The sequence below is a fragment of the Castanea sativa genome, chromosome 4 (assembly GCF_040712315.1).
Source record: "Castanea sativa cultivar Marrone di Chiusa Pesio chromosome 4, ASM4071231v1".
NCBI lineage: Eukaryota > Viridiplantae > Streptophyta > Magnoliopsida > Fagales > Fagaceae > Castanea > Castanea sativa.
The window spans coordinates 2786271-2813068 of NC_134016.1; the positions used below are offsets into that span (position 1 = coordinate 2786271).

Consider the following 26798-nt stretch of genomic DNA (forward strand, 5'->3'; position numbering starts at 1 on the left):
AACTTGAACCCAAATACTAAAAGTATGAAGAACATTGAAGGAGATAAAAGATCAATAAACATACCCTTTTAATTAACTTGCTTCATCTTTTTTGTCCTGGAAGAGAAAATCAAACTCACTGTGTCGCTTAGCTTATACGATCGATAGAGATTAATGATACGACGTCGTTTACTGTGTCCGTGTGTGTTTAATATAAGGTCTGCTGCTGACATGGAAAACGGGTCGGGTCGGTTGGTTAAGCTCAAATGTTTATTACAGTTTACAGAGGACAAATCATATATCCTAAGCCCGATTTCTATTGCTGGCCCAATGATCCTAATAAGTGTAAAGTTGTTCACTTGAGAAAAGATTATACTGACAAAGTCGGGCCCAAATGGCCAAATACCTAAGCCCAATTTCATCACATGGGACCTTTTTTTTTTTTTTTTTGGCTTAAGAAAAAAAAAATCCCAGAATTAATTATTTTAGTTGCTGAGGAAATTTTTGAACAGTGTTGCATTTTGGTTACTGTTACAGTGTGTGTTTTAGATTCTAGCTTAATTGCTCAAAAGTTATTTCCTCTTTAAATATTCTAATGCAGCTGTGAAGAGGATGCAATGCTCAGTTCCAACGCTGGAAAGAGTTTGTATACAAATTTTGTTTACATTTGATCCCAAAGGTTTGGACAAAGATGTAATCGTTAGGTTTCCGTCCATAAACCCGTTAACAATTTCATTTTAATCCAAACCCTTGGAGAACAAAATGAGGCAATTGAGAGTTTTTAAAATTAATTTGTGATAGAGCCAAACCACAACTGGGTAAATTTTGATTTTCCCTTTTTTATTTAATAATTCTCTCATCCAAATCTATACTGTTCATAACATTAATATAGAAGATTATTTACTTCCCCCCACCCTTCTCACTACCCTTCACATATTAGTATAGAGGACCCACTCCATTTGTTGAAACCTACTCTTATCTTTTTTAATCAATGGATTAACTCTATTTTTTCCCCTGAAATTAGGTAAAGTACATTAACTTCCCTTGTGTTTTGGGGAAATGTTAGAAATCCACTTTTATTTTTAAAATTCACACTTATTCCTTGTAGTTTTAATTTTCTTCATATAACCAATTTGGATAGTAAGCATTATATTGAGGTTATTCTGGATGAGAATTTAATTTGAAAAACATGTACTTTGACTTCATTTGTAATGGACATAAATGATCTTAAGGAGTCATTTGTTAATATAAATCAAAACCTCAAAGGGGTGGATTTTCATTTATAAAAATAAGATGGTTTTTCTTACATTTCCCCAAACCTTGAGGGAGGCTATTATAGTTTACCCTTTTTTAATTTTAGGTGAATTTAAAATTATTTAAATTGTATACTCGTTAATTTGTGACCTCCAAGCTCATTCTTTAGTCATTGATGAACAATTTGTTGGACAACGTAGTTTTCTGTTCTCAATCATCAACTTACATTTCTTTCATAACCATTTTCTTCAATTCTATGTTTCAGAGAAAAGGAGACCGATTGAAGAGAATGGAAGAGAAAAAGATGTTCTTGCAACTACATGAGGCGATGGAAGCCCTCCTTCACATATGCAGGGATGGGTGTAGAACAATAGGGCCTTGTGATAAGGTTCTGAATAAAGGAATCCAGGTTGCAAAGGGCTTCAGACTTTAGTCCGTCACTTCTCCAGTTGTAAGATCTGAGTTCTTGGTGGATGTGTTTACTACAAGCACATGTGGCTACTGCTTGAATTGCATTCTCGCTTCTGCAATGACCCCGATTCTTGCAAGGTCCCTCTCTACAGGTAAGCATGAAACTTTTATGTTTGCCTCTTTGCCAGTGTATGATTAGTCCAATCTTCCCCCCCCCCCCCCCCCCCCCCCCCAAAAAAAAAGTGATGAAAGATGTAGATTGTCATGTTGTGCACATGTCAGCTAGAGTCTCAGATTAACATTTCCTCAATAAGATCATTATCAAAGGTGAAAACCTAGTATTGAATGGAAGTCAGGTTGAACTTCATGTAAGTTATCGATAGACATTAAAGGGGAAAAAATCTATTCTAGAGACATGAGAGTAGTTAGTTCAATCACTTGGGCAATGCTTAGTAGGCATTGAACCGATTACTTGGTAACTAGGTAGTGCGCTAGCACTGGCATAATCCTAATCTTAGTTGTATTTATTTTGAGTGATTGATTTGGGCAACATTTGTATATGATAAATTTGATAATTTTCTTAATAAGATTATTTTTGTTTTCCAGCGTCTATGCATGTCAAGTAAAAAATGCAACAGCTCATTTTGAGTGATATATGTGGACAACATTCATATATGATAAATTTGATGATATTGTTGATTAAGTTTTCTTTTTCTCCCTATTGCTTCTAGGCATTTCAAGGAAAAAAATGCAGCAGCAGGCGAAGAAAGATGAGGCTAAGTGGAAACTGTTGGTCAGCAAAGTGATATCTGCAAAGAATTCACTGGGGCCATTCTTAGGTCAGTGCTCTGGTTTTTTTATGACCTTTTATATGAAATGCACCTTGCATATTCAAAATAATGTGAGGCTCTTAATAAAGCATCTTGGATTTGTTGGAGAAAATGAATTAACAAGAGGTACACGCTCCTAGTCCTTGTAAGAAATAATGAAAATTGTGGAAAAAAATTAATTAGATTATGTGTCCTTGTGGACAAAGTGAGTTTGTCTACATGCAAGTCTTTCAGGGACTAAAGTTATAAACCAAAAAGGTTACCAAATTAAATTCAATTCAAGCTATGAACCGTTGACAAACAAACTTATAAAATGCTTGTAATGGCAGCACTAGTGTTGATGATGTTGATGTTGCAAAAGCTTCAAGAAAGCACACACAATGCTCTCTTTGATAGATAGAAACTAATCTGTTAGTTTCTGGGTAGTAAACCTCGAATCCATGAGAGGTTCCTTGTATCTACAAAGTGATAAAATGGAATCCACTAGAGAAAGAATTTGACAAAAAGTCTGTATTTTTATTAATCTCAAAACTGAATTGCCTTTGGAGGCTACAATGCGTTTAAATAGTAAAAACAAAACCAAGGGCAACTAGAAACCCTAAGGCGGCTACAAAAGCATATAAAACCCTAATTTGACTAGAAAACATTAAAAACACCTACAAAGAGGAAATAAATAACCTAAGCCTAAAATAACAAAAAACTACATAAAAAGACTAAAATTTAATAATCATAAAATTTGTAGAAACTGTGTCCTACATCAAACCCCTCCACTTGAAACAAACTTGTCCTCGAGTTCATCTTTTAAATCTGAATTCTTCCACTCCAAATAAACAAATACTTCGAATGCTTTAATAACTTAATTAGGTTCCGACACTTGAATCCTTCATAAAGTGTAGCGTAAAATTTCTTCTCATCTACTTTCAATTTATTTGCAACATCAATCAACAAGGCGTTGATAATAAAATTAAAATTTTCTACTCCAAGAATATCAACATATTGTGTAGTCATCTTTAACAAATCAACTGAGACTTGAGGATTGTGAGTTGTGGACTCATCCTCATATTTGACCTCAATTGAATCTTTCACAATGTTCTCAATAATTACCATATCCTTATTCCTATCATTATCCTCTATGAACTCAACCTTCGTTTCTTTGACATCTTCATCAAATTTTTGACAAATGGTATCTTCAATCTTCAATCTAATAACTTGTTGCAAATCTTGATTTCTTTTAACCAGTTCAAATTCTTCTTTATTAATAGGCTGCTTCTTCTCAACCCTCAAACCCTTTCCTTTATTTAACACATGGACTTGGTTGTGATAATTTTGGTTTTGACCTTTCATGTTTTGAACATATTGCTTTTCATATGAATATACAGATTTATAATCAACACTTGTATAATCTAGTATATCATAATAGTCATTAGGAAACCATAAATCAATTAATACTTTTTTCATTCTTTGTCTAGAGCAGATTGGATGCTTACCTTGCCGCTTTCTATCGATTTGAATTTCTTCCCACCATTCCTCTGCTTCATCGTCCAATTTATTAGATGCAAGCCGCACTTTTTCTTTATCACAAATCTTCCAAAAATTAAAATACCCTTCCAAATCAAGAAGCCAATCGATAAAATCCAACTTACACATATCTCCATCAAAGAATGGAATTTTCTTGTAGTTAGGAGTGCGTCTTTGAATATAATGGTCATTGTCATTGTGAGATGTTTTCTAGCAAGAAGAGTAGTAATCTTTTGCTTGACTTCACTTATAATTTGTTGACTCTTTTCACAAAATTGGTGATTCTCATTACGAAAATTAAGGAACTCAACTCTAGTGAGGATTGGGTTGTTGATGTCGTCACCGCCGTCCTTGTTGTGGTGGTCACCGTCTTGGCAGTTAGCCAACAGACCAAGGTAAGTCAAGGCTCTGATACCAACTAATGTCGTGGAAGCTTGAAGAAAACACACACAATGCTCTCTTTGATGGACAGAAACTAAACTGTTAGTTCCTGGGTAGTAAACCTCGAATCTACGAGGGGTTTTTTGAATGTTCGAGGTGATAAACTGGAATCCCCCAGAGAAAGAATTTGACAAAAAGTTTGTATTTTTATTAATCTCAAAACTGAATTGTCTTTAGAGGCTACAATGCTTTTAAATAGTAAAAACAAAACCAAGGGCAACTAGAAACCCTAAGGCGGCTACGAAAGCATATAAAACTCTAATTTGACTAAAAAAAATTAAAAGCACCTACAAAGAAAGAAATAAATTACCTAAACCTAAAATAAGAAAAAATTACATAAAAAGACTAAAATTAGATAATCATAACATTTGTAGAAACTGTCCTACATCAGATGTTAAATTCTGTTGAATGTGCCATATACCAACCTGTGGCCATATTTGGCTTGACTTACATAAAGTGGATAGAATAAGTTTATTTATAAGGGTAACACTTGAATACAGTATTTTAGTTTAAGTATTGTAGGTGCTGTAGCTTGGGAATTTTCAATTAAATTCAACCAGCTAGCCATGGAAGCTGTAATTATACTCAAGGAAGTGCATTGGCCAAAAGTCCCATGGTTGTGCTACATTGTCGTATACGTAATATGGTCGAATTTATTTATAGAACCAAAGATATAATGTCTTAAGGAAATCTACCAAGTTTTGCCTTATCTATATAATTACAAAACATGTTTCAAAAGCATCCACTATAAAACTTCAAAAAATTCAATTCCTTTCGTATATCTATCTTCCTTATGCAATTTGATTTTTCATGAAATTTGAATGATCCATAATGGAGCATAAGGATGCAGGGGAAAACTAGATGTAACTTATGTATGCAACAAAAGAAGCTTCAATATGTTTATTTAGAGGAGCCATTTTTTAATTTGCTTCCCAAACAAGCCATCAAGGTGCAGCCTAAGTGGTTGGAAGCTTGGGGTGAGCTATAGACCCTAGCATCTTAGGTTCAATCTTCCCTAACAATTCTTTTGAATTACTTGATACATGGCTCTGGTGGGTGGGAATGTGTATCCATAGTTTACTCCCTAAGAATGGGTCCAAAGGGTCTTGCTTTGGTGAGGTTCTACGTCAATTAAAAAAAAAATCCTAAATGGAAATGTATATGAGAGCAAACCCAGCGTATTTATGGTGGCATTATGCCCAGTGGGCAAAATACTCAGCAGCCTATAATGATAATTGATCCATACTGTTCAAAATACATAATGTATAAGCATGGCCTTCAGTATCTTTGCAAACCCTCACATGTTGAACCAGACATATGCATATGATAGAATAGATGAGTAAAATAAAAAGCTGAAATGCATAAGAGATATACTATACATAATGACACTAGTTCCCTTTTGACGTCCCGTTTTGAAATCTGATTTCTTCAAAGTACTATTTTTTAAAACTTCCTTTTTCTTTTAGAAACAGCTCTTTCAAATGGTTCATTTTCAAAAAGCTAAAGAAGTAAGTTGTAGGAAATAGGTACTAAATCATATATAAGAATTTGAACCATGGTTTTCCTAATAATGAAAAACAAGATATACTATTGTGTTATGAGGTAAATAATCTCAAATTCTTTAATTATTACATACAACAAGTTAATCTATATCTATCTATACAAGTGGGTTCCAGTTAGCTCAACTGGTAAAGTCTTTGATGGTTGTATAAGAGTTCTGGGGTTCAATCCTTGCCTACACCAAAAATTGATTGATATCTTAGTTTGATGATAAAGAACTGTCATCAGGAGCGGACGACATAGGTTGAAACTTTCTAAAATAAAAAAAATATCTATCTATATCCATACCAATATTATTTATATTGTACTGGGGAAAGGCACTGGGCCCATTGGGCCTTGAACCCCAGCCTTGTGATAATGTATGAGACAGGACCCCAGGCCTGTTGGGCCATGGACCCTTATCTTGAATTACAACACCTGACTCAATCCCCATTGTATCAACGACCTCGGTCCGAACATACCTCAGTGCCCAGCGAAACCCCTCCTGAGGATGCTATTTCTCGGGGATACAAGATCCCAGCAGTTCAATATTGCCTTGGGAAGTATCACCGCCGAACAACCTTTTGGAAGCAGGAACCAGTTCCAATGCCATTGCCACAGTCCCCAACGGAACCTCCACTAAGACCACTTTGAAGCGATGGAATTGGACCCCCATCCCCACTAATAGTCAAGAATAATCATGATTCTCCACTCATCTCAGGCTATAAATAGAAGGAAATAATGAGGAATAGAGGTTGGCAATTCTGGAGAAAGAGAGAGTGAGAACTGGTAAAAAGAATCGATCAGGTCAAGAAAGGAGAGTGACATCGTGAGAAAAGGGTTTGGGTCACTGAGCATAGGACCACCCATAGTAGGAAACTCAAAAACCCACAATACAAATAGATTGTGAGCCCATTAACCATTGATTTTTGGCCCGCACATATATTTAAAAGCGAAAGTGTAACATTATTGTTGCTACGTTTCGATTGAGCCACATCAGTGCCTATATTATCATTTTCTTTCCATTATTTCTTTAAAAAAATATTTATATAAATATTAATATATGTAATAATGCATTATGCCTTTACTCCATCCTAAAACTAATTATAACTTATCAATCATGATATGACCATCAATTTTCACTAACTTGTATTTGCACATTCTTGAACCTAAATGTAACTATAATAGAAAATACATGTAATACAAATACCCAGAATGGAGACATCATTTATTTATTTTTAGTTTATAGTCACTTAAAAAAAAAAAATCTCATTCCATAATTGTATTCATATATGTATGCTAATATAGTATTCAATGTCAAATTGTCTAGTTCTGCTCCTACTTAGAGAACCATATGTCATTTTTAATAACTTCAAGAGATAGAGATAATAAAGGCCAAATGTTTTTTTTTTTCCCATTCTTTTTGGTTTTGTATTAAATATTACATGTAAGTGGTTTTCATGATATGCTTTTTGGTGGTGTACCAACTTTCTCTACATGTAACTAAATTCGACTTGAATAAAACCTTCAACAGGCACATAGAATCATAAAATTATGCATAATAATTTAGTTAAAAATATTAATGTGATAAAAACTTTGATTGATGTTACTTTAACAACAAACCACTTCCATCATGTTGGAATACATTACTTATCACATATTATGGTTTTACATCACTTTATTATTATAATTATTATTAATTTTTTGAGTTATGTTTACTAGTTATTGTTTGGCATTAGGTCCAATTTGTCCATTTCGGTCCAATTCGGTTAATTTTGGTTCATTCAGTCCAATTTGGTCTATTTCGTCCACTTTGGTCAATTAGGTCCAGTTCGGTCCATTAGGTCTATCCTGATCTATTAAGTTCATTTTGGTCCACTCTAGTGTACTTACTTGAAAATTGGAGATGATAGGTTTGGGTTAACAGTGCTATCAGTTATTTGAGTAATATTAATTTTGATTATTTGATAAGTTTTTATTGTTATAATAATCTCCTTAAAAAAAGAGATTTTTGAATAATAAATTTGAAACTTAAACATTTTAGTTGTACCAAAATAAATTAGGTAAATATAATGCATAAGAACAATAGTTAAAAATATATGGACCATTTCAAAAAAGAATAAGATCAATAAAAAACACCAAAAATGATAAAATTATATATTTTTAAAAATAGTCATAAATTTCTTTTAAAAATTATTTAATTTTTAGGGAGAACAAATTACTTATAATAAAATTTAGAAAATAAATCATACATTATACTACATCTCAAAATAATCATATATTCTCATGTATTGCGTGAGTTTGTGACTAGTAGTCTATAACAACATTTCTTTCTCATGTCATGGTTGCAAGGCCTTCTATAAAGTGGTCCTTGTGACATCGAATAAGAAAAATAATAAGAAATGAAGTGTGGTTTATTGATTTGTTTACAGTTAATGTATATGTCAATAGAACTATAGAAGAGTAAAAGACTGTTTGTTTTGATATTGCAGCAGATTATCATAGATTTTCCTTGTATACAATCATCTTTACAATTTACACCATTTTAACTTGGTTCTAATTTGAATGAAGGGGAGGGGGAAAAAAAGAAGGAACTTGACAAACATCTTGGCTTTAGTCTAGCTTGGCACCTATAGCAACAAAACCATGGGTTGCCTAACAGGAAAGCATATCTTTAAAAGAATGGTAAATTAAAAGTTAGTCCCTATCCTATGTACCATATTTCAATTTGGTCCTTAACCTTTCAATTATGTCAATTTGGTCTTTAAATTTTTCAGTACCATGTCAATTTAATCCCTGTTGTTATTATTTGGATGGAAAAAGCTTATGTGTCAAACATAACAATAAAAAATTACTTTTCATGCCACATTCACTGCTATTTGGACTGCCATATAAGCATAACTTTTATTTTAAAAAAAACAATTGTGACTAACCTCACATCCAAAAGAAAATGATAATTTAAAATTTATTTAACATTTAAATATGTCACATCAATATTTAAATGAAAAAATCCATAATAAAAAATTTTCATATTCTTTATACTTTCTTTTAATTTTTCCTGCACTTTCCCAATAATCAAACGTACCTACATTCAAAAAAATCCAAAAAGAAAAAATACTGTACTTTAAAAAATATATATGTAGAACTTTTAATGAACTAGAGAACTTAAGAGGAGTCATGTTGGCCAAATACCACTATTTTTGAAAATATTTTGCAATCTACCACTATTTTTGAAATATGTAGAGATCTACCACTAATTGGGAACTCGAGTTTGGGGAAATCGAGTTTTCCATGGTACTCGAGTTCCATGAACTCGAGTTTCATAAAAAATAGCACCGCAAATTTAAAGGCTATTTTTTCAAAGAACTCGAGTTTCTGGAACTCGAGTTACACGGCAAACTCGAGTTTTGCAAACTCGAATTTCAAAAAGGTGGTAGATTGCTAAATATTTAGTGATAGATCCATACATATTTTCCCAAACAGTGGTATATAGCCATTATGGCCAGCCATGTTAGAACCAAGAAAAACCTCTTATAAGAAAACGTTAGCAAAAGCTTGGAGCTTGAAATTAAATCAAAGAAAAAAAAAAAACCTATTCTTCTAAGATCACCTAGCCAACACATGGGGAGATTTATTAGCTTCCCTACAAACCCAGTTGAAATTACATACACTGAAAGCCTCTACTAGATTACAAACTAGATCAATTGCATGAACTCCTCAATGGACAACTCTGACCTAGCCTCTGAATAAGCTATGTGTAAGCTTTAGAATCACTTTCAATAATTACTATCTCTAAGTTCTTGGCTAGATCTCTCAAATTGATCCAAACCCAAACCACTCTCAAATCGACCTAAACCCAGATCAATTCCCACTACTTTCTGAGAAGCTTTTAGATCTCCCATGGTGGACTCGTTGGAGGCCGACACATATGAAATGCTCAATTTCAGCTTGGACTATGATTGAGTTCTAACTTGCTTGTTTTGAATTTTTTTTTTTTTTTTTTTTAATAGAGAATCTTAAACTTCCTTGAAACTTACTAGGTTTTGGGGTTTCAACTATTGTATGTGGTACTCCAAATTGGGTTGTAGTTGGCTTGAGGAGACTGGGTTGGCTATATGGATTTGATTGGGTTTCAACCACCTAAATTGGTGTTTTCATTTCAAATAAATCTAAGATCTTTGGTTTTTTTTAGAGTTGTGGGTTTGATTATGAATGTGAATGTTTGAATATGTTTTCATTTCAGTATGTGAAGGTCATATTTACATCAACTCAATCAAAATTTGAAAGGGTTGATTTTTGTAGGATTTGATTTTGGAGCGTGTTTGGATGCCAACAAATATTGAAAGAAAGAAAAAATGTAGATTAAGATTTTTTTTTTTAATTTTTTTTTCTTTTTCTTAAAAAATTGAGGAAGGAACATTAATATTTTATTTAATTATGATGCTAATGTGGCAATCTAGATGGAAATTTGTGACAAAAAAAACGTTTTTTATTTTGGCTGTTAGACACATCAATATTTTTCATCCATCATTTAACGGTAGGGACCATTTTGACATAGTACGAAAATGTTAGGGACCAAATTGACACAATTGAAATGATAGAGACCAAATTAAAATATGGTATAAAAGATAAAGACCAACTTTATAATTTACCCTTAAAAGAACTAAAAAAAAAATCCATAGTTAGAAAACCATTGATTAAGTAAATTGTACACCTCTAGCAATTAATATGAATCAAAATTTCAAATTCTTTAAATTTTATGTTTGTTTCAAACGAAGTAACTTCCTGGTAGAAGATGAAATTGAATACAACCCATGATACTTTTTTTTATTCTCCTTTTGTGAAAATGACTTGCTTTGACTGATGGGCGTACACAAAAGATTTATGCTTGATAATTTTTTACCTATTGACTATGATATTTAGCCATCAAAGTTAGCAAACAATATTAAAGGGGTAATTAATAATAGTAACTAAAGGTTAACCATTCACTAGCTTTAGGTCTAAGGATAGTTAAAAGGTTAGCGGAGAACTATTCAAAGGCACATATAATTAAACATTCTTAAGTATTCTTCCCAAGCTTTGAATGTAAGACCAAATGTGATTTCCAAAACCTTTCCCCTTAACCAAAAGAAAACAATAAACATTCTTAGAGTCACCTCTGATTAAAAATTCTCAAACCATTTCCCCTAATGTTATTTTTGGCTTTTTTCAACTTTTTTTTTTTTCCTTTCCCTCAACTTGAATAAAAAAAAGGTTATGACTTTCAAGTAAAGGAAAGCGCAAGTTATGAATGTCATAAAAGTGTGTCTATTTACTTCTTAAAAAAGACTATTTTGAGACGTGGTGAATTGGAGTAATCCAATATACATCCATCCCACACATGGATTAGGATATCAAAGAGTAGAGTGGTCAATTTCTTAAGTTCCAAGAAGTAGCTAGACCTCTATGCAAAGATCTAATATATATAAACATGGAGGGTTCAGCATTAGGGTTTGGTGAATGGAACGGGTTAGGCACCAAAAATTGTTTAATTTGAAGACCAGCCTCTATTAGGAAAAATAGCCAATTAATTCAACACACAATGGAATTATTTTCTTTTTCCCTCTTTGTGAAAATTCGATGGGTACTTCAAATAAACTAGCAAAACATAATAACCAATATTTGTAGTAAAAAAAAAAAAGTTTAGAAACAACCCACAATCAAGACACCAAATTTTTACGTGGAAAACCCTTTAATGGGAAGGGAAAAACCACGGGACCTAGTCCAGTAAAATCTTCTACTATAGAATAATGTGTTTACAACAGTCTTTCTACAACAAATGCTAGAGTCTACAAAAAAAAAAAAAAAAACAAAAACAAAAAAACAAAATGAAGAAATAAAAGGCCATTCTTGGATTACAACAATAACAATAACAACTAAAAAAGATCTCACGAAGTGGGTCCTACCATCCGTGCAAATGGAGAGGGATTTCAAGCAACAACACTAGTCAACACGAGGCTTTCTTTGTCAGGAACAACATTCTAAAATTTCATCAAAATCGGAGTTGACCTTCCAATTTTGGCTTGAAAGTAGCTGGTTTTGTAGAAAATTTTTCTGAAATCTTCAACTCTAACAAGCAGATCAGAGTTTAATATTAATATGAACAAGAAAACATAAGGGGAAGAGATAATTCAAGAACAGTACAAACAGAGCTAAAATTCAAAGATACACAAAAGCTATGCAGTAAAATATGTTAAAAAAATATGAATTAAAGGTTTGACACTAGACTCTTTGGATATCATTGGCAATATATATAAAGCAAACAAGTGAAAGCAAAGTGGAGAACAAATCATGAACATTTAGTTGACTTCAAAGTGAAACATCAAGCAGACACAAGGAGGTTTGAGAGAGCAAACCAAATTTAAATGATTTTGACCTTGGAGTAGGATGTATCAAAGGTTTATCTTATTCACTAGAACATGAGCAATCTTAGACCATTTTGTGCTAAACTAAAAGACCTCTAATTTGGGACAATGAAAGATCACCGGTACTTGTAATTTTGTAACACAATGACACTTACACCACTATAGAGGATATTCTCACTATTCAGTTTTGTATTTTTCAAATAAGTTACTGTAGTGTGTTCAATGTAGATGAAGAGTAGAAAAGAAAACTAAGCCATCCAAATATATAATAGCCTATTTTTCACTGTTGACATGTTATTGACTAGGCAAAGATAAGTGTAAAAATAACTAACAAAAAAACACAGTTTCTCAAGCATTATGTTATGAAAAGAAAATGTATTAGTAAAAAGGAGAGATGAAGTACCTAGACTTGTTCCAAATAGATTTCAGCTATCCTCCCAGTTGAAAATAACTGTCAAATAGCCGTTCAAAAACATGATGCCCAAATGTGTTAATAACTTAATGAAAGTGAGTATATCAGTCAAGAAATACGAGATCACTTATTTTCATATATTTTAAAAACTATACTAGATCACTTATGAAACACATATATTTGGTATTTGGTTTCAAAGATAAATAAATAAAGAAGAGAGTAGGAAGTCAGCTTGTGAGGTGTTTATCACTTGCTTTCTATGATGTCTGTATTATTTCAATTTAGGCAATCTTAGAACACAAGATACCCTTTCCCTTGGCATATCATTCTTTTACATGAGGGCAACTACAAATCAGCAACATCTGTAATTTGGTGAAGAGGTTAAGAAATACGGTGTGGCAATAGGGAACACCTAACATAATTCAAAAGTGAAACATTAGACAAAAGGAAATTTGAGAGAAAAATCCAGTTTTTGATTTTTTTTTTTTTTTTAAGCTTACATTAGGATTCAAAAGTTTATCTGGATGTTCAAAACAAGGGAAATCTTGTTTAACTTTGTGCTGAAGTGCACCTCTAATTGGGATATGAAGGATAACAGGCATTTGTAAGTAGTATAAAAAATTTAACCTAGAGAAAAGGGAGGAATCTTAGTAGGTTTTGTTGGAAGAGGTGAGGGGGGAGGGAGGGCAGCCTTCAAATTAGAGTTAAAGTAACTGAAACTATTTGTGCATAAGTGGACCTCAATTCTCTCAGTTAAAAAAAGAGTAACAACTATCCCTGCAGAGACATCATTCGCAAATTTGTGACTAACTTCAAGAAAGTGGAATATGTTAGGAAAGAAAGCAGATATTTTAGTAATATGAAAAAAAAGAATTGAAGAAGGGAATGGTAGGAAGTCTGTTTTAGATTGACTTACCAGTGGATTTCTATGACGTAATATGAACAAATTCTCTATTTGTATTAAATATGGACAATCTTGGACCACCCTTGCTCTTTTCAGTTTTCCCTTGGCACATCCTTCCTTTTAATGGGGAACAATAAAAAATCTGCAGTTTCCGCTATATGGTGAGGCATTGTATCAGCTTTTTGCAATCAAATTACTATAAGCAGGCCTTGAAAAGAACCTTCCTTTTCCGAATAGAGCAAAATATTAGCACTATTAGTACAAAAAATTACTTTAATTCCACAATAGCTAAAGAAATCTTTTACCATGTACAAAGCGTGATTCTATGTTATGTTGAGTCTAAATAACAATTCAACAGCACTAAACAAGACAAACACAAAAGATTCATGAGTTCACCATTTTATATATTGTGTGGCCAGGTATATCTGTAACATTTGGCGAAATTATTTTCTTAGTGCAAATTTAGGACCACCTGGCTCTTTCCCTTCACACATCCTTCCTTTAGAATGGGGACAATAAATGCTTTGCAGTTTCTGCAAAATGATGAGACATTGTGCAGGTACAAATGCATCAAATTTTCACAATCATAAGTAGTGTATGCAGGACATAAAAGATCCAACATTTTTCTACTAGAGCAGAGTCTTAGGGTCATCAGTAATAGATAAATTGGTTTTAATTCCACAAGTACCAAAAGATCTTTCTGCTATGGTCAAAGCATGATACTATTTATTATTATTATTATTATGAATTTCAAAGCTCAAAGCATGAGACTATGCCATGAATATTCTGAATAACTTATCAAATATGAGAAACAACCCAGCAGAATAAAACTAGGCAAACACAAAAGATTCATGAGTTCACCATTAAAAATTGTATGTGGACAGGTATTAACACCCAAAAAAGTTTGGGGAATATATTTTCTCAAGGTAAATATCTAATCAAATCTCCACAGAATGAAAGAGTATATTCTTGAACCCAAAGTGAAGAACAATCTTGTCAAGCCTTTAGAAAATGAAAAAGTGGGAAGATTTTATGTAATGAAAGTTTCAAATGAAAGTATCACTCTAAAATCAAGAAAGAGAATAAGGGTAAAGCTTTTGTCTAGTGCACTGGATGCAAGCCAATCCAAAGAATAATAGTTTCTTCTTGACTTGGAAAATTCCTACACTTTAGACATGGCTCTTAAAATCTAAAATTCTCTGTTTAATTCGATGGATTTAAAATCTTTCAAAATGAAAGGCTTAATGTATATATTTGGCTAACCCAGACTAAGTTGTTGAGATCCATGGCCAACCCCAAAAATTTAAGACTAAGGCTTTGCTGTTGTGTTGGAAGGCTTAATGCATGGCAATGACTAAATGATCAAATTTGAATCACAAAAAATTAGTGAAACCACTTTATCATTTTTAAGGAGTGAAAACAGAGGAGAAAAGAACAAGGTTGGTGGTGACTTGGCAGGTTAGATGGTTAATTGTAATGCATATTTGCATTATAATGATACTATCTCAAGATATAGATTTCATAAAGGCTCTCCCCAATTTAATCATGCTAGAATAATATTATGTAAAATAAATAAATAAAGAAAAAAAACAATGGATAAACAATTTTTTCTTTTTGTTTTGTTAGGTAACAGGTGAATAAATATTGTGAGAAATGTGAGGGGGAAGAAAGATTAGAGAAAACTTACCAGCTCTTATGAGTTATGAACTTTCCGTTTTCCTGGAGCCGAACACAATAGGTATGCCATCCCCACTGCTTACACATTATGGTAAAAATCTGAGAGAGTTAAAATTCAGGGAAATTTATGTTGATACTTGATTTAAATCAAATGAGGTTATCATATCAGATAAAAAGAAGAGAAGAGTATAGAAGGTATGACTAAACTTACCACTTATCACTTTTGATATTTAATAATCTATATGAGCTTTGAAGTGCATATTGTTTGACAATGTTGCCACTCATCTGTCTTGGACCAGTCTGTGCTACGACCCTTCAATATATTTTCCGTCAATTTCAGACCACTCTGTGCTAGTGTGTAAATCGGGGTGAGCTTGTAATCAAAGCATTCCTAATTGTTATCAACTGCTTTATAAAAAAATAAAAAAAATAGGCACCAAAACAAAATTAAAAAATGATTTATTATAAGATTTTCAAACTAGAGATTCAATTTATAAACTTTGGGCAAGGATACAGCAATTCAAGCTAGACTTACTGGTATTAAAAATCATAATGATTGGTCCAACTGCCAGGACTAAATATTGGAATATGGGCAATCTTAGGCCACTCTACAGCATCTACGCCTCTCCATTCATCACATCTTTCCTCCAATTTGGGGCACTCATAAATTTCTAGTTCTTCTAGTTTGATGAGGCGTCGCATGGCTTGCGTTGTGGGCAGATACATCATGTTCTTGCATTTGTAAATGCAGAGCTTTTGAAGAGAAGAAAGATCGCCCAACCAGTCGGGCAAAGAGATCATTTCACCAAATTCAGATATTTCTAGAATTTGAAGGGCAGTGAAGTATTTAATTTCCTCCGGGAGAGAGTTGAGACTATCCCATCCATACAAGTGTAAACTTTGAAGGGGGGCATGTGAGTGTAGGATGGAATTGAGACTTGGGAAAGAATTTAACTCCTTACAAATGTCACCAATCCACAAACACTCCAAGCGGGTGAGGCAGTCTAATCCGTCTGGCACACACCTCAACTTTTGGCATTTGCTAATTCCTAAATGGGTAAGAGAATGCAATTCACGTATATCTGAAATTGATATCAAATTACTACAACCAGAAATTTTTAGTTCAGTAAGAGAAGGCAATTCTTTTAGATCTGGAATCGATATCAAATTAGAACAATTGCAAATATCTAATAGGGTAAGAGAAGGCAGTTCTTTTAGATCTGGAATAGATATCAAATCAGAACAATTACAAATATCTAATAGGGTAAGAGAAGGCAATTCTTTTAGATCTGGAATCGATATCAAATCAGAACAATTACAAATATCTAATCGGGTAAGAGAAGGCAATTCTTTTAGATCTGGAATCGATTTTAGATTAGGGCAACTGTCAATTTGTAAATAGGTAAGGGAATGCAAATTTCGTAGATCTGGAATTGATATCAGATGAGGGCAATTGCATATAAACAAATTTTGGAGAGACATACACGATTGTAGCCCAATTGGTAAAACTTCATCACTACACGATATCTGCAAGTTCTGAAGAAAGGATGTGATACCTTGTATACTTGGAAAGGACCTCAGATTAGGGCAATATACCTCAAACTTCTCAAGGCAATGAAGGTTGTGCAGTCCATTTGGCAATGTACCCAGTTTGTCACAGCCATATATAGAGAGTGATCGGAGAGAGGTGCAGGTGGGCCATAAATGCTCATGTGGCAAGATTGACTCCAAATCAGCACAAATTCTTATGGTCAAATCCACGAGACTCCTATTTTTTTGCAAAAAATGCTCTGGCAGACAAGCAAGTTCTGAAACTTCCTCAATCTTGAGGGATGTGAGTGTGGTAAGCTCGCTTATAATATTTTCAAATGCCAGACCTCTGATTTTGTAAATCTTTAATTCCTTAAGAAACGGAAAATGATGTGGAGCACTTGTTAGATTCATGCATTCCTGAAACTCCAGATACTCAAGGCGAGGAAATATCATTCCTAATTCTGCTGTTGGTTCCGTCACGTCATTCCATTCTACTAGATTATGCATGCCACACAAAACAAGTTCTTCCAAAGCTGGGAATAACACGGTGCTGCCACTGCCACCTCTACTATTACTTGATCCCTCACCATTAAAACTGCTGTAAAATTCAGTTCCTATGCATCTCACGTTATACATTCTATTTATTTCAAGAACTTTGAGACTGGGTAAATGTCCAAGTGTAGGAAGTTTTTCACACTTCCCACAGTTGCTTAAGCAAATCTCCAATAGATTATCAAAAAGTAACCAGCCACCCCTAATATTATCACTCCCCAATAGCCACGAAGGGAACCTCTCGCCTTCGAAATTTTCTATCTCTAAGCTTTTCAAATTTGGGTGAGGCTGAAGGCCTTCCAGTATATCCTCATCATTGTTGTTGTCTTCCCCTCTATACAAACTCCAATAGAATCCCAATTTGTGTACTTTTGATTTTACCGCTAAATTTGCAGTTTTGGCTTCTTCTTTATCTCTCACATGCTCTAGATTGTATATACATAATTCTTCTTTAAGTTGGCTTAAGCATCCCAGTTCTTCAATTCGATAACCAACATCTTGACCAATTGCAAAGAAAGGCAGTGTTTGAAGGCAAGTCAACTTCCCCATATTAATCGGCAATTGCTTTATGAAAAAATGATCAATCTCAATATGTCTCAAGTTAATCAAGTTTTGTAAATCTTTTGGAAGCTCTTTGAGAAGATGACAATCCTTGATTACTAGAGTTTGCAAGTTGTAAAGCATGCTAACAGAAATGGGTATTACTTTGATGTTGGTGTCCTCGATGTGAAGAAGCCTTAAATGTCTCAACATACCGATGGACTCGGGCAGCTCTTTTATGCATGACCCAGATAACAATAGACTACGCACGCATTTAAACTCCAATAATTTGTCTCCAAGATCAACCCAATCCAAAAAAACTGTGCGTAATCTACCCATGCCATCTTCAGATAATGGGATTGTAGGTGTCGTATGGCCATCGGATATAAGAGATAAACGTCGAGTATGAGAGACATCAATGCCATCCCCCAAATTGCCCTCCAAATGCAAGGTTTCCCCTTTTGAAATTGAGAGCGCAAGATTGTGCACAAGATCATGCATCTTGCAGCTTCTAATATCACCATAAGAATCCCTTTCTAGATCTTGAAATAAGGAATTTCCCACTAAGAAATCAAAATACTTGTTACCAATATCCTCTATCACTGAAAAACTTCTTTCAGATGTTTGAAGGAACCCTTCAGCCATCCAGAGTTGAACTAGTAGTTTCTTTTCAATAATAAAATCCTTGGGAAAAATTGAACAATATGCAAAACATTGTTTTAGAGATGGTGTTGGAAGATGATCAAAGCTTAACTTTAATATTTGAAAAACTCCATTATTGTCCTCCATCGAATCCCAAGTCTTACTATTTTGAATCAATAACCATTCACTTTTATCCTTTTTAAGGCGCATCATTCCTCCTAGAACTCTTGCAGCCAATGGATTCCCTCCACATCTTTTAGCAATCTTTCTTCCAATATCCTCCAAATCTGGAGTTACTGGAATTCTTTCATTTGCAAATGCCTTTTCCTTAAATATTAACCAACATTCATCTTCTGATAGTTTTTCCAATTGATGTATGAGACTTGTCTTCATGATTTGTGCCACATTGTCCTTACGAGTAGTTACGAGAATATTATTTCCATTATTTTGATTAATTCCCAACAAACTACTCCTTAAACTATCCCATTTCTCACGATCATCATCCCACACATCATCAAGTATGAGAAGATATCTTTTTCTCTGCAACTTCTTTTGAAGGTGTTGAAGTATAGCATTTTTATTTTCTAACCCACTACAATTATGGTCAAGGGCTTCAAGAATCTCTCTTAAAATCCTTTTAACATCAAAATTTTCAGATACACATACCCAGATCTTTTCATCAAAATGTTTCTTTACTAGTTTATCATTGTAAACTAGTTTTGCTATAGTTGTTTTTCCGAGACCTGCCATACCGACAATAGGAATGACAGAGATAACTTGTTGATTGTTTGCCCCAATCAACAAGTTGACAATTTTTAAGACATCATCTCTTCGTCCTACAACTTCTGAACCATCAATAAAAGAGTCTGTCTCCCTGTCCAGATCAGTCTGGGGGATTGGGTTCAAAGACGCTATAAGGCCAAGGAGAGGTATATCCTTCTTAATTTCATCCAACGATTGGTTGATGGTCTTTATTCTTTTTGCCATCTTGACAGGGAATACAACGGGATTGGAGGATGAAAAGAAGCTGCGTACCTGGTTTTGAGTCTCTACCTTTTGTCGAAGAATCTCGTAGTCATACTCATCAAGCACATCGTCAGCTTCATAAGCTACATCTTTAAGCTGCCGTAGCCAGATCTTCACAGACTCATCATGTAGTTGTTTTTTCTCAGCATCATGCAACAAAGCTTGAATCTTTGTTAATGAGACTTGAAGCTTTCCTATCTCCTCCTTGAAACCCCACACAGAACTGATATGCTCACTAGCTAGTGACATTGCATTGGCTATTACTCCATCTACAACAACACTTAGGACTTGTTCAGCCATATTTTCCTGGTTGCTCGGTACAAGAGAAAGTGGTATGAAGAGGTTTGCAAAGTATAGAGTATGTTTCTGTGAGAAATAGACGACTTGGTGGGGCTAGATAAACATCTATATGACAATAATTTCTTTCTTAACTTTTGCTATAGTGATTATTAATTTTTGCTCTTCAAATATTAATTTGTCTTCACATTATTTGTGTCAACTGGCTAATGCAATATCTGATTAATATGTCTTCAAATATTGTCGTAAAATTTAAGTTCCATTTTAAATTTTGATGACTTGACTAGTATTTACTTTTTAAATTAATGAAGCAACCACAGTATGGCCATGTATTGACTAATATTTTCTATAGAATTGTTCATATGAAAAGTGAATTTTTTTTTAAAAATAATTACAACATGCTACTAATTTCGTAGCTTGAACCCTTTTCCCCTAAACCACTTTATAAATGAAAATGTGTCAATTCAGTTACAAAGCTTTTGGCATGAAAAGTGAAGTTTGGAGGGCATTTCCATGTCTTTTCCTTTTTCTCTCTCCTAATCGTTCTTTCTTTACTTCAAAATGATTAGGACCAATATTTCTCAACTGATAGAACAAGCAGGCCCACAACTCACCGAAAGAAGCTTGGATTACTAAATATTTTAAGAAAATAAAATTTCAAAATTTTTTTTAAGACCCCAGGTCTTTAAGAAGATCAACCATGTTTCTTTTATTCCTAGTAAAGAGGTTTTTTTTTAAAAAAAAAAATAACAAAACAAGTCCATTTTTTTTTCTGCTTTGTTTCCCTCCTTGTAATTTATACAAGTCCACAATTTGGTTCCCAAATCTATATTGGTATCAATTTAGTCCTTTAGTTTAAATTAAACAATTTCAACATTATAGTTTCACATTCTTTTCAGTTTGATCATTTGTAACATTATGGAGGATTCATTTAAACAATGTGTTATAATCTTAAGTGAAGCGTCTGGTTTGAGTGGATTGTGAACTTTCCTAATTGATTGCTTATGGTTTCCTGGTATTGATTTTTGCAGGCATGGATGAAATCTTTAACCTCAAAGCAGAGAAATTTTGTCAGTTTTCTACATGTCATAGAGGACTTCTGCAATTCATTTTTCCCTTTTTGAGAGTCCAGGGTGTATGTTTTATACATGTGTCAAGTGGCCATTAAAGTATTTTTTACCAATATCAGTAGTGGGTCCTATGTGTAAGTAATGAAATCCAACCACAAATTAACAAATATGCAAGTTGTGGTGAATGTTTGTCCATGAAAGAAATAGTTGTTTATTCATAGGGCAGCTTCAATCACTCTAATTTGGGCTTCAATCCTAGCCCTTTCTAGTTTCTTAAAGTAAAATTCATAATCATCAATAACTAAATAAATAAAAAAAGTGGTTCACGGATGACATGCACATACTTCTTCTTGCTTAATGCAGCCACATCTCAATAGCATATGACAAAGTGCTTCTTGCATGTAACTCTCAAAGCAAGATTTTTTTTTTTTTTTTTTTTTTTGACAAACAAAGCAAATGAGGAGCGTTCAAAATATGTAACATTAATGCACTGAATTCAAAAACAATATTGTGAATTTTACTTTTGGATGATTTTGGTTGGTTTTTTTATTTATTTTTTATATATAATTATAAGCAAAGAGGTGTCCAATAGGTGAATTATCATGATATTCACATGGGTTGCATAGCAGTATCTCGGCTCATAAAGGAACCTCAAGTGGCAGGCATCTTAAATAGGTTCTTGAAGTGGCTCGAAAGGGTATACATGTTTGAAAAAGAATACTTGGTCTTCATTAGAAAATTGATGACTTAAGAGATTATTTGAAACATTTTTCCACCTTATGCTTTGAAATGAATAATGAATATTTAAGAACCCAATTAAATAAATCGGATATGTCTCAGACAACTAAAAATCATGGATTATTGAAGATGATATCATAAATGGATATTCTTTGAAATTAGGTTCGTCTTGTTACTTTGTTTCGTAGAAAGTTACTTCCAGGTAGAAAATTATTTCAGTCAAAGCCTTCTTCTTACTTTCTTACTTTTTTTGTCTTTGCTGTGAAAAATGAATTGCTTTGATTGTGGCGCATACACTCTTTTCTAAAAAGCTATCACCACGAAGCATGTTCAAATCTTTCATATCTATAAAAGCAAACATATATAGACTAATAATATATTTTCCTTGGAATTGTTCATGTGAAAAGGGAAGTTTCCATGTCTTTTCCTTTTTCTTTTCTCTCTCCAAATGCTGCTGTTTTTTACTCGAAAATTACTAAAAGTTAGAACAAGTAGGACCAACTCTTGCATATAATGGAGATGAGTTTCTTTCTGTTTCTAAAGTAGGAGGTCCACCACTAGCCGAAAGACTCCAATTATTAGAAGTCGTAGGACAACTACCACCACATAATTTTAAAAAAAAAAAAAAAAAAAGTAGGACCAACATATGGCCTAAGAAGATGGATTTTGGACTGGATCTGGACGTGTCATTTTCATCCCCTTCTAGAAAGATACATAGAGATGAAAACAGGTCCAATCCAATTACAAAACCCAGCCCACTAGACTAAATTATAGGCCATTCTATTCAACTCACTTTTTACAATTGATAATGTCCAAAAATTTATGACAAAAGGGACGAAATATCATCTAAGATCCCAGCCCTCTCAAAATCTTGGGTTTGGGTTACGGCATAGGTTGCAGCACCCTTTAATGTCTAAATCTAGTAAGCAAGGCTATGATATCATGATCATAAATGATTATCAATTATATTCTTTAAGGAAATGACAACCATTCATCACTCTTCAAATCAAACATCTAACACCTCCTTCCATCACAAAATAGACAACCAAATTTTCATTTTTCCAAGTTGGAGTAGCTCTTTCTAATCCTCATTTCTAAAATCCAACTTATCTTATGAGTGCTAATGATCTACATGACTTAATAAACATCAAAACTAAGCCCCATCTACCAATGTCCTCTTTGATGTACTAATGTAGAGAATTGCATGAAAGGAGATAACCCAATCATTGATATGGGGCAAAAAAAGAAAGTTGAATAATAACAGTAAAATAACAAGTCATCCTTTAAAGTACCATTGTTTCCACGGATGAAGGCATTATCATACTTATTTTTCAACTGCCCAGTGACGTATTCTTCTGTTTGCTCCATTGCTATATTCATATACCCATCTAGACATGCAAGGATACCTACACATGAACATTTAAAGGCATTATAATAGCCTATGAGTGCATGTTTTCATGGTGCATGCAGATTGTAGAACTAAACAAAGTAGGGCACACCAACCATCACTAGAAGTTTGATTTGACCCATTAGCAGTATATTCTATCATTCAATAGATTTTTTTTTTTTTTTTTTTTTGGAGAAGCAAAAGTGGGGTTAGACACAAATCAATAAATAAAATTTAATTACTTATCACCGCCATATAAACCTAGCCTCCCCATTGATGCAGGAATATATAGCGTAACATGGATGATGATGACATGGCAAGGTCACAAGGCACGAGTAATTGACATGGCACAAGGCCAGCCAAGTCAAATGGCTGAATTTCAAGTGTCATGTCACGTCACAAGCCAAGCCAAGCCCCGTGCCACTTCAATATGCCATGTCATCATCATCCATGTTATGTATACTCCTGCATCAACCCCCCACTCCCAGGCTTTTTCCCCCCCTTTCTTCCCCTTCCAATAACCCAATTTCATTTGCCTACCATGGAGATCTTAAAGAGAGGTACCATATACCAAAAGACTAGCCAAAATTTTCCTCTTACAAATTTGTGGATATCTGATAAACAATCTTTAAATAATGTACCTAATAAAATCAATAATCAATATATTGTATATATTTGATAAACAATAAGGACCAAGTTATGCAGTATATATAGGGGAAGGACACCTCCTCTATATGTAAACTATGTGATAGAAGGTAATTGTGCCAATAGTGGGGAAATCAATAAATTTAAAATTAATCATGCATTCAAAGCTGTAAAAATTCAAAATAATTACAGCTTGCAAAATGAAGGAGATACTAGTCAAAGCCTAAGAAGAAGTACTTAGAAAAAGGTAGCAATTTCTTAATTTCCAAAGAAAAGAAGGTGAGCTCAGAGAGAGAACAATTGAAATATTGTAACAAAGATGGTCATTATAACTATATAAGAAAAATAAAACATAAAACACCTCTCTCGAATGAGAAAAGCGACCAAAGTCTTTCATTTTTATGTAGAAAAATATATAATATTGAATGGCAAGTCCGTATTAAAAAAGGAAAAAAAAAGAAGAAGAAGAGAATTCCTATAGAATTGGAGTTATCAAGAATCCCTCAATGGGAAGAATGTTTGATAAGAGACAAATTACAATTTCATAAAGAACTAGCCACACATGCACAAACAGAGATTAGAAACACTACTTCACAAATAAGAAATAGGGAGACTGACCTCGATAATCTACTCCAGGGGTTTTCGTAGTTGCTAATCCTTTCTCTCCACCTCTAATCATTTTGCCTATCTAAAATCTGATCTCTCTCTCCCTGATGATAGAACAATAACATAGCAAAATTTAAATTAACTAATTATTAATAAACTTCACAAATAAACTCCAATTGGTCAAAGCAATATTACCTCATAAAAGGTTAACAAAATATGATGTACTAAAATAAATAGACTAGCCATCAAACAAGACTAAGAATTTACTCCAACTTAGTTTTAAAACTCCAACTAAACAACTTCTCTTCGAGAGGCATGCAAAACCTAGACCAAAGTCCGAGTACAACTTTATTCTCTGCTCAGCATGCCAATATATAGTATACTAATAGTTATAATTGATTTGCAGCGCAAGATGTTTCACTCACTTAATGTCAATAATATAATTGACTACAAACGTTGAAGTCTTCACTCTATATACAACATTCTTTAACACTATGCATGTGAAAATGGATGAGATGAGAGTAAGAGGCTATTAATTTTGATTTTCCATAAATTTTTCCCTATATACGACATTCTTTAACACCTATAAACATTTTAACTTGCTTCCACTTTTTTTTTTAAATTTTTTATGGATAGCTTGCTTCTAATTTGAATGAGGGAGTAAAGAAAAGAAGAAGAGAGAATCACGAATCACGACAAACATCTGGGCATTAAGTTAGCTTGGCCCCTATAGCATGGAAGTTACAAGTTGCCTAACAGGAAAGCTTCTCTCTCAATCTCATTGTTTGATAAAGAATATTCAACCACTAAAATAAGTACATTGTACACTTCTCAAGCAATTAAATATGAATCTATGTTTCAAATTCTTTAAATTTACAATTGTTACAAAGAAAGTAACTTCTTGATATAAGATAAATGAAGACTTGTTTTGAAAATGACTTGTTTTGACTAATGGGCATAAAAAAAATCTTTTCTACTAGATATTTTACGGAGGCCTATTTAACCATCAGAAATAGCCATCACTATTGAAGTGGTGATTACTAATGGTTAACCATCAACTAACTTTAGGTTTGAAGACAGTTTGAGGGAAAGTAGTCAAAAGCTACTCAGATTCACCTATAATAAAACAATCTCAAATCATTCTTCCCATGCCTTGAATGTAAAACCAAATGTGATTTCTAAAACCATTTTCCCTAAACCAAAAAGGGCTTCCATCTTCTCACAAAAAATTCACAGCAAGCTAAGCACTGGCAGCCAACCAATCATTATGCTTTTCTTGGTTCAAGTAAAATTTGAGTTAAATTAAGTACAATGCAAAGCAGTTTTCTGGAAACAAAAACCATCTCAAAACAAATTCAAACTAGTCGAACAACAGCAGAAACAAAAGATGCCTCTAAAAGTTATGCATCAAGCCTCAATGTATAAATTTATCTATTAAGAAGGAGTCATCGATAACGGAAGCATTGATACTTATTTTTTGTGTGTAACCAAATGATAGTAGGTTTATCCAAAATAAAAATAGAAAAACAAAAAAGACAATCACAAATGGAACACAAAATTTTACGTGGTTTGGCCATAGGCTTACATCCATGGGCGGCAGGTTTATGAAAAATAGAAATAGAAAAACAAAAAAGACAATCACAAAAGAAACTCAAAGATTTACGTGGTTTGGCCATAGGCTTACATCCATGGGCGGCGTCAAGGAGAAAGTTTCAATAACAAAATAGGTAGATTAAAAAGTTAGAACAAAGGCAATATCACAAACCCAAACCCCAAAACTCCCAAAGAGGGCTCTCACCATAAGCATGTGACAAGAGAAACCTAAAATTTCTCTCAAACAAAGCACAGCTTGAACTCTATTTTTTGACACACAATAGTCAACAAGACCGCATATATAATATTTTAGGTTTGCCGCATGAACCAATAATGTCAGCTAATCTTTGTGTGGAGTACAAGTGACATGGTGCACACTATCTAAAACCAAGTACACAGCCACATTGCTTAAACCATATCAAGCCACCAACTCAACAATCATAATCATCATCATTGATTATACTGTTAAATCAATGATGCCATTCATCACAATAGCAATAAGACATCTCTCTTCAAATCAAACATTTGATAGCTCATGCCATTGGAGATCATTTCCAAAATCCACATTGTCTTACATTAAAAGCATGACTGTAGATGATCTACATGACTTATACTAATGTAGAGAACTGCATCAAAAGAGATTATGCTAATCATGGCCTGTCCAGTAAAGTATAGTATGGGCCAAAAAAATAAAGTTGAATAATAATAATAATAAAATAACAAACCAACCTTTAAATTAACATTGTTTTGCAACTGAAAACGTCACCATACTTTTTTTTTATTACCATTTTTAAATCATT

The 26798-nt window shown here is 33.4% G+C and overlaps 2 protein-coding genes and 1 long non-coding RNA gene across 11 annotated transcripts in view; 1 reads left to right on the top strand and 2 right to left on the bottom strand.

The window, feature by feature from the left end:
* Window positions 1-26798, bottom strand: part of LOC142631702 (uncharacterized) — a 65517-nt gene that overhangs the window by 34851 nt on the left and 3868 nt on the right. The window contains exons 7-8 of one of the 6 annotated variants that reach the window (XM_075805983.1): window positions 24418-24509; window positions 23092-23173 (exon numbers count right to left, since the gene is read on the bottom strand). The exons of the other annotated variants lie outside the window; for them this stretch is intronic. Of the exons in view, the coding sequence (XP_075662098.1) occupies window positions 24488-24509 (22 nt within the window). The 3' untranslated portion in view covers window positions 23092-23173; window positions 24418-24487. The remainder of the gene's footprint in view (window positions 1-23091; window positions 23174-24417; window positions 24510-26798) is intronic. 6 annotated transcript variants of the gene reach the window in all.
* Window positions 1475-8648, top strand: LOC142630808 (uncharacterized). Its single transcript, XR_012843441.1, has 3 exons — window positions 1475-1796; window positions 2376-2483; window positions 8544-8648. It is a non-coding gene; the product is annotated as an uncharacterized LOC142630808 (long non-coding RNA).
* Window positions 11653-20026, bottom strand: LOC142631699 (putative disease resistance protein RGA3). Of its 4 annotated transcripts, none has more exons than XM_075805947.1 (7): window positions 15905-20026; window positions 15581-15774; window positions 15380-15444; window positions 14089-14225; window positions 13705-13834; window positions 12780-12827; window positions 11653-12080 (listed from the first exon to the last, which is right to left on the bottom strand). In XM_075805947.1, the coding sequence occupies exon 1, from the start codon at window positions 19960-19962 to the stop codon at window positions 15910-15912; it is 4053 nt and encodes a 1350-aa protein (XP_075662062.1). In that variant the 5' UTR covers window positions 19963-20026; the 3' UTR covers window positions 11653-12080; window positions 12780-12827; window positions 13705-13834; window positions 14089-14225; window positions 15380-15444; window positions 15581-15774; window positions 15905-15909. The 4 variants fall into 4 exon arrangements, with proteins under 4 accessions (XP_075662062.1, XP_075662063.1, XP_075662064.1 ...); XM_075805948.1 differs by having other exon boundaries at window positions 15380-15468; XM_075805949.1 differs by lacking the exon at window positions 14089-14225.